This window comes from Procambarus clarkii, chromosome 31, assembly GCF_040958095.1.
Source record: "Procambarus clarkii isolate CNS0578487 chromosome 31, FALCON_Pclarkii_2.0, whole genome shotgun sequence".
NCBI lineage: Eukaryota > Metazoa > Arthropoda > Malacostraca > Decapoda > Cambaridae > Procambarus > Procambarus clarkii.
The window spans coordinates 33,915,424-33,923,744 of NC_091180.1; the positions used below are offsets into that span (position 1 = coordinate 33,915,424).

Here is an 8,321-nt window from a genome sequence, read left to right on the forward strand (position 1 = left end):
GGGATCCTTGGGTATAAGGACACTATATCCAAAGAGAAGAGGCGTGGTCACAAGAAAATAGGATCGCAGTGGTATTGTGATCTTGTCAGGACATCTGTTGTCCAGAAGGACCTGTGTTTGTATGGATGACAATAGTTTATATTTTGCTATGGCTCTTCCCCCAGACTGTATTATAACTATTCGTTCAATGTCCTCAACTAATTCATCTAATACTTTGCTGGCTTTTTCTGAAAGTTGGAGCATCCCAGGATAAACGAGAGGCCTTTTCCTGGGGCCAGAGTCTCTATTTCAGACAGTGGAACAGACATGCCCAAGTCACTCGCCTCTGTCTGTTCCACCTGCCTCCTATTCGCTAGTTACTTGTTCCACCGTTCCAACCTCTGCCGGCTTGACACCACTCGTTCTCCTGCCTGCGATGTTGCCAGCGCCGGTATCTCTTGCGTCTGTCAACTACTTGCCAGCCATTGGCGTTTGCGTTGCTCCGCGTTCCTTGACGCCAAGGTTCCTCTTGGTTCTCTTTGTCTACAACGCTGAGACAGGGTTTACAAGGACAGATACAGCATCCCCCATACACCGTACTTTCCAATAGCTGTTGTACGTCTCTGTCCCTTAAACCCGTCTGGTTATAGAGCCGTCTGGGCCCCTGAGATTCGTTCCTGCGGCCTTGAAACTTCCCCCTTCCCCCCACCCCCTGTGAGCTTTAGTGTCCCCGCGGCCCGGTCCTTGACCAGGCCTCCACCCCCAGGAAGCAGCTCGTGACAGCTGACTAACACCCAGGTACCTATTTTACTGCTAGGTAACAGGGGTATAAAGTGAAAGAAACATTGCCCATTGTTTCTCGCCGGCGCCCGGGATCGAACCCGGGACCACAGGATCACAAGTCCAGCGTGCTGTCCGCTCGGCCGACCGGCTCCCAGGGGGTAGCCGTTATCTTTGGTACCTCTTGTACGTGCCCTTACCAGACATGTATATGCCTCCATGTATATGCATACCAGATATGTATAGATCAACAGGTGCCTAGCTCTCGGCTACCTATGTACTGGTAAACCGTGACGCCCCAAGAGCACAGGAACTTTATTAAACGTTTCCATCTTTCGCGGGCATCGAACCCGGGATTCAGAGGGCGAGAGTATGGCGAAGTGTAGACCTGCTGAAGCCAGGAGTATGTGTATGTGTGTGTGTGTATTTCACTGAATATTAGTGAACTAAAAACTATATTTATATAGAAAACTTAGTCTTTGTCGCCCATGTGGCGTGGGAAGAAGATTATTTGAATAAAAAATAACAATTATTTAATTATAAAAAACAATAATTAACTTCTAGTTGAGGTTTAACTAACAGCCCAAAATAATTGTTGTATCATTTGGTAGCATAATTACTATTTAATATAGCTGTAAAGCAGTATTTTGTCTAAAATGGAGTTTACGTACAGCTAAAGTCATTGTATTTTATAGTTTGGCCTCAAACCATTTCAGCCATGTCCCCCGTTTTCTTCGATGGCTCCGACGTGCCGGGAGGAGGGGGGGGGGGGGGGGGGGGGAAGCCCGTCCTCCTAAGCTCCCCCAACGTCAAGAAACTGTCGTACTACAGCCCCCCCACTTTATCCTAACCTACCAGAGGACCCAAAACAGAAAACGGGACAGTACGTCACTTTTTCGTGCCACTTCCATTTTCTAATACGACGATTTTTGGCCCTATGTAACGCCTACGAGCGAAAAGCGACGTTCTATGTAGGAGGACATCAACAACCCTCCAGAGGTTGTAGGACTAAAGTATTCTTGTTAAGTGGTCATTAAGCTGTTGTAACGGCTTTAATAACCCTCACACGAGAGAGAGATCTCTGGAAACACAAACCGAAACTGTCTCTACTTTCCGCTTGTTACAACTTGTAATAAAGTTGTTACATCTTGGTTTAACGTGTTTATGACGTATTAGAACGTTGTTACAACTTGCTATATTGGTTGTTACAACTGGTTAAGTGGTGTTAAAACTTGTTCGAACATTGTTGTTATTAGACGTATTAGAACGTTGTTACAACTTGCTATATTGGTTGTTATAACTGGTTAGTAGGTGTTAAAACTTGTTCGAACGTTGTACCAACGTCGTAGTTTCGGTGTGTGTTTGGCGGGGAGAGAGAGACTTCTTGAGATTGTTGAATGATATGCAAAATAGAGCACTTAGTAAGGGTGTCTGTGTTCCGGCCACTCAATATGTCCGGTTTATTGAGCTCTGGCTTTGTTTACATTGGGTACTAACCTTGTAAACAAACACGCAACGTAACGAGCGTCTGTTGTTACCTGGTTACAACCTGGTACAAAGTTTACAACAACTTGTTCGAACGTGTCAGCAAAGGCGTAGTTTCGTCATTATTGGTACAGGTAGGTGAGTACAGTACAGGTGGGTGAGTACAGTACAGGTGGGTGAGTACAGTACAGGTGGGTGAGTACAGTACAGGTGGGTGAGTACAGTACAGGTGGGTGAGTACAGTACAGGTGGGTGAGTACAGTACAGGTGGGTGAGTACAGTACAGGTGGGTGAGTACTGTACAGGTGGGTGAGTACAGTACAGGTGGGTGAGTACTGTACAGGTGGGTGAGTACAGTACAGGTGGGTGAGTACTGTACAGGTGGGTGAGTACAGTACAGGTGGGTGAGTACTGTACAGGTGGGTGAGTACAGTACAGGTGGGTGAGTACAGTACAGGTGGGTGAGTACTGTACAGGTGGGTGAGTACAGTACAGGTGGGTGAGTACAGTACAGGTGGGTGAGTACAGTACAGGTGGGTGAGTACTGTACAGGTGGGTGAGTACAGTACAGGTGGGTGAGTACAGTACAGGTGGGTGAGTACAGTACAGGTGGGTGAGTACAGTACAGGTGGGTGAGTACAGTACAGGTGGGTGAGTACAGTACAGGTGGGTGAGTACTGTACAGGTGGGTGAGTACTGTACAGGTGGGTGAGTACAGTACAGGTGGGTGAGTACAGTACAGGTGGGTGAGTACAGTACAGGTGGGTGAGTACAGTACAGGTGGGTGAGTACAGTACAGGTGGGTGAGTACTGTACAGGTGGGTGAGTACAGGAGACAACAGGAGGATCATCCTGGAGAAACAAATCCTATCACACGTCAAGAAGCTCCCACACACCTTCGCGCCAGACCTTGGGAAGAACACCATTAAAACTGTCACGTCAAGCCGATGGCTCGATGTCGTCACGGACTTCTCTCTGACGCCTCCAGGTCGCCACGGACGCCTTCTGATGCCTTCAGGTCCTCACGCACGCCTCCAGGTCGTCGCGGACGCCTCTAGGTCGTCACGGACGCCTCCAGGTCGCCACGGACGCCTTCTGATGCCTTCAGGTCGTCACGCACGCCTCCAGGTCGTCGCGGACGCCTCTAGGTCGTCACGCACGCCTCCAGGTCGTCGCGGACGCCTCTAGGTCGTCACGGACGCCTCCAGGTCGCCACGGACGCCTTCTGATGCCTTCAGGTCGTCACGCACGCCTCCAGGTCGTCGCGGAACCTCTAGGTCGTCACGGAAGCCTCCAGGTCGTCCGTGACGCCTCCAGGTCGTCCGTGACGCCTCCAGGTCGTCACGCACGCCTCCAGGTCGTCGCGGACGCCTCCAGGTCGTCACGCACGCCTCCAGGTCGTCGCGGACGCCTCTAGGTCGTCACGGACGCCTCCAGGTCGCCACGGACGCCTTCTGATGCCTTCAGGTCGTCACGCACGCCTCCAGGTCGTCGCGGACGCCTCTAGGTCGTCACGGACGCCTCCAGGTCGCCACGGACGCCTTCTGATGCCTTCAGGTCGTCACGCACGCCTCCAGGTCGTCGCGGAACCTCTAGGTCGTCACGGATGCCTCCAGGTCGTCCGTGACGCGTCCAGGTCGTCACGCACGCCTCCAGGTCGTCACGGACGCTTCCAGGTTGTCACGGACGCCTCCAGGTTGCCACGGACGCCAATAGGTCGTCACGGACGCCTCCAGGTCGCCACGGACGCCTCCAGGTCGTCGCGGACGCCTCCAGGTCGTCACGGACGTCTCCAGGTCGCCACGGACGCCTCCAGGTCGTCGCGGACGCCTCCAGGTCGTCGCGGACGCCTCCAGGTCGTCGCGGACGCCTCCAGGTCGCCTCGGACGCCTCCAGCTCGTCACGGACGCCTCCAGGTCGCCACGAACGCCTCCAGGTCGTCGCGGACGCCTCCAGGTCGTCGCGGACGCCTCCAGGTCGTCGCGGACGCCTCCAGGTCGTCGCGGACGCCTCCAGGTCGTCGCGGACGCCTCCAGGTCGTCACGGACGCCTTCAGGTCGTCACGGACGCCTCCAGGTCGTCACGGACGCCTCCAGGTCGTCACGGACGCCTCCAGGTCGTCACGGACGCCTCCAGGTCGTCACTGACGCCTCCAGGTCGTCACTGACGCCTCCAGGTCGTCGCGGACGCCTCCAGGTAGTCACGGACGCCTCCAGGTCGTCACGGACGCCTCCAGGTCGTCACGGACGCCTCCAGGTCGTCACGGACGCCTCCAGGTCGTCACGGACGCCTCCAGGTCGCCACGGACGCCTCCAGGTCGTCACGGACGCTTCCAGGTTGTCACGGACGCCTGCAGGTCGCCACGGACGCCTATAGGTCGTCACGGACGCCTCCAGGTCGTCGCGGACGCATCCAGGTCGTCACGGACGCCTCCAGGTCGCCACGGACGCCTCCAGGTCGTCGCGGACGCCTCCAGGTCGTCGCGGACGCCTCCAGGTCGTCGCGGACGCCTCCAGGTCGTCACGGACGCCTCCAGGTCGTCGCGGACGCCTCCAGGTCGTCGCGGACGCCTCCAGGTCGTCGCGGACGCCTCCAGGTCGTCGCGGACGCCTCCAGGTCGTCGCGGACGCCTCCAGGTCGTCGCGGACGCCTCCAGGTCGTCGCGGACGCCTCCAGGTCGTCGCGGACGCCTCCAGGTCGTCGCGGACGCCTCCAGGTCGTCGCGGACGCCTCCAGGTCGTCGCGGACGCCTCCAGGTCGCCGCGGACGCCTCCAGGTCGTCGCGGACGCCTCCAGGTCGTCACGGACGCCTCCAGGTCGTCATGGACGCCTCCAGGCCGTCACGGACGCCTCCAGGCCGTCACGGACGCCTCCAGGTCGCCACGGACGCCTCCAAGTCGCCACGGACGCCTCCAGGTCGTCACGGACGCCTCCAAGTCGCCACGGACGCCTCCAGGTCGTCACGGACGCCTCCTGATGCCTCCAAGTCGTCACGGACGCCTCCAGGCCGTCACGGACGCCTCCAGGTCGCCACGGACGCCTCCAGGTCGCCACGGACGCCTCCAAGTCGTCACGGACGCCTCCAGGTCGTCACGGACGCCTCCAGGTCGTCACGGACGCCTCCAGGTCGTCACGGACGCCTCCTGATGCCTCCAAGTCGTCATGGACGCCTCCAGGCCGTCACGGACGCCTCCAGGCCGTCACGGACGCCTCCAGGCCGCCACGGACGCCTCCAGGTCGCCACGGACGCCTCCAAGTCGCCACGGACGCCTCCAGGTCGTCACGGACGCCTCCAGGTCGTCACGGACGCCTCCAGGTCGTCACGGACGCCTCCAGGTCGTCACGGACGCCTCCAGGTCGTCACGGACGCCTCCAGGTCGTCACGGACGCCTCCAGGTCGTCGCGGACGCCTCCAGGTCGCCACGGAAGCCTCCAGGTCGTCGCGGACGCTTCCATGTCGTCGCGGACGCCTCCAGGTCGTCGCGGACGCCACCAGGTCGTCACGGACGCCTCCAGGTCGTCACGGACGCCTCCAGGTCGTCACGGACGCCTCCAGGTCGTCACGGACGCCTCCAGGTCGTCACGAACGCCTCCAGGTCGTCACGGACGCCTCCAGGTCGTCACGAACGCCTCCAGGTCGTCACGGACGCCTCCAGGGTCGTCACGGACGCCTCCAGGTCGTCACGGACGCCTCCAGGTCGTCACGGACGCCTCCAGGTCGTCACGGACGCCTCCTGATGCCTCCAAGTCGTCACGGACGCCTCCAGGCCGTCACGGACGCCTCCAGGTCGCCACGGACGCCTCCAGGTCGCCACGGACGCCTCCAAGTCGTCACGGACGCCTCCAGGTCGTCACGGACGCCTCCAGGTCGTCACGGACGCCTCCAGGTCGTCACGGACGCCTCCTGATGCCTCCAAGTCGTCATGGACGCCTCCAGGCCGTCACGGACGCCTCCAGGCCGTCACGGACGCCTCCAGGTCGCCACGGACGCCTCCAAGTCGCCACGGACGCCTCCAGGTCGTCACGGACGCCTCCAGGTCGTCACGGACGCCTCCAGGTCGTCACGGACGCCTCCAGGTCGTCACGGACGCCTCCAGGTCGTCACGGACGCCTCCAGGTCGTCACGGACGCCTCCAGGTCGTCACGGACGCCTCCAGGTCGTCGCGGACGCCTCCAGGTCGCCACGGAAGCCTCCAGGTCGTCGCGGACGCTTCCATGTCGTCGCGGACGTCTCCAGGTCGTCGCGGACGCCACCAGGTCGTCACGGACGCCTCCAGGTCGTCACGGACGCCTCCAGGTCGTCACGGACGCCTCCAGGTCGTCACGGACGCCTCCAGGTCGTCACGAACGCCTCCAGGTCGTCACGGACGCCTCCAGGTCGTCACGAACGCCTCCAGGTCGTCACGGACGCCTCCAGGGTCGTCACGGACGCCTCCAGGTCGTCACGGACGCCTCCAGGTCGTCACGGACGCCTCCAGGTCGTCACGGACGCCTCCAGGTCGTCACGAACGCCTCCAGGTGGTCACGGACGCCTCCAGGTCGTCGCAGACGCCTCCAGGTCGTCGCGGACGCCTCCAGGTCGTCGCGGACGCCTCCAGGTCGTCACGGACGCCTCCTGATGCCTCCAGGTCGTCACGGACGCCTCCAAGTCACGGACGCCTCCAGGCCGTCACGGACGCCTCCAGGTCGTCACGGACGCCTCCTGATGCCTCCAAGTCGTCATGGACGCCTCCAGGCCGTCACGGACGCCTCCAGGCCGTCACGGACGCCTCCAGGTCGCCACGGACGCCTCCAAGTCGCCACGGACGCCTCCAGGTCGTCACGGACGCCTCCAGGTCGTCACGGACGCCTCCAGGTCGTCACGGACGCCTCCAGGTCGTCACGGACGCCTCCAGGTCGTCACGGACGCCTCCAGGTCGTCGCGGACTCCTCCAGGTCGTCGCGGACGCCTCCAGGTCGTCACGGACGCCTCCAGGTCGTCACGGACGCCTCCAGGTCGCCACGGACGCCTCCAGGTCGTCACGGACGCTTCCAGGTCGTCACGGACGCCTCCAGGTCGTCACGGACGCCTATAGGTCGTCACGGCCGCCTCCAGGTCGCCACGGACGCCTCCAGGTCGTCGCGGACGCATCCAGGTCGTCACGGACGCCTCCAGGTCGTCGCGGACGCCTCCAGGTCGTCGCGGACGCATCCAGGTCGTCACGGACGCCTCCAGGTCGCCACGGACGCCTCCAGGTCGCCACGGACGCCTCCAGGTCGTCACGGACGCCTCCAGGTCGTCACGGACGCCTCCAGGTCGTCACGGACGCCTCCAGGTCGTCACGGACGCCTCCAGGTCGTCACGGACGCCTCCAGGGCCGTCACGGACGCCTCCAGGGTCGTCACGGACGCCTCCAGGTCGTCACGGACGCCTCCAGGTCGTCACGGACGCCTCCAGGTCGTCACGGACGCCTCCAGGTCGTCACGGACGCCTCCAGGTCGTCGCGGACGCCTCCAGGTCGTCGCGGACGCCTCCAGGTCGTCACGGACGCCTCCTGATGCCTCCAGGTCGTCACGGACGCCTCCAAGTCGTCACGGACGCCTCCAGGCCGTCACGGACGCCTCCAGGTCGTCACGGACGCCTCCTGATGCCTCCAAGTCGTCACGGACGCCTCCAGGCCGTCACGGACGCCTTCAGGCCGTCACGGACGCCTCCAGGTCGCCACGGACGCCTCCAAGTCGTCACGGACGCCTCCAGGTCGCCACGGACGCCTCCAAGTCGTCACGGACACCTCCCCGTCTCCGCTGAGAACACAGAAACACAAAGGAAGATGAACTAACACACAAGGACTGCTGCTGTGGGTGATGGAGAGTCTGGGAGTGTTAAACACACGTCGCAGACAACAACAACCTGATGGATCTTGGAGGCGTTGAACTACGAGGTCAATGATGTGGGAAGATAATCCTGCGTGCTCATCCTAATATGTTTTACTTTTAACGGAAACGATTAATCCGTTTAAACAAAATTAAGCTACTTATTTGCGAAAATGAAAATACGGTAATATTAATTTTTTTTGGTGTGGGGGGGGGGGGTTAAT

At 60.4% G+C, this 8,321-nt stretch overlaps 2 protein-coding genes across 2 annotated transcripts; both read left to right on the top strand.

The window, feature by feature from the left end:
* The first annotated feature begins 3,701 nt into the window (after window positions 1-3,701).
* On the top strand, window positions 3,702-6,152 carry LOC138370265 (serine/arginine repetitive matrix protein 2-like). Its single transcript, XM_069334272.1, has 2 exons — window positions 3,702-4,360; window positions 4,421-6,152. The coding sequence occupies exons 1-2, from the start codon at window positions 3,702-3,704 to the stop codon at window positions 6,150-6,152; spliced, it is 2,391 nt and encodes a 796-aa protein (XP_069190373.1).
* On the top strand, window positions 6,152-8,032 carry LOC138370266 (serine/arginine repetitive matrix protein 2-like). The gene has a single exon (XM_069334273.1). It carries the CDS (start codon window positions 6,152-6,154, stop codon window positions 8,030-8,032), a length of 1,881 nt encoding a protein of 626 aa, XP_069190374.1.
* The last annotated feature ends 289 nt before the right edge of the window (window positions 8,033-8,321 follow it).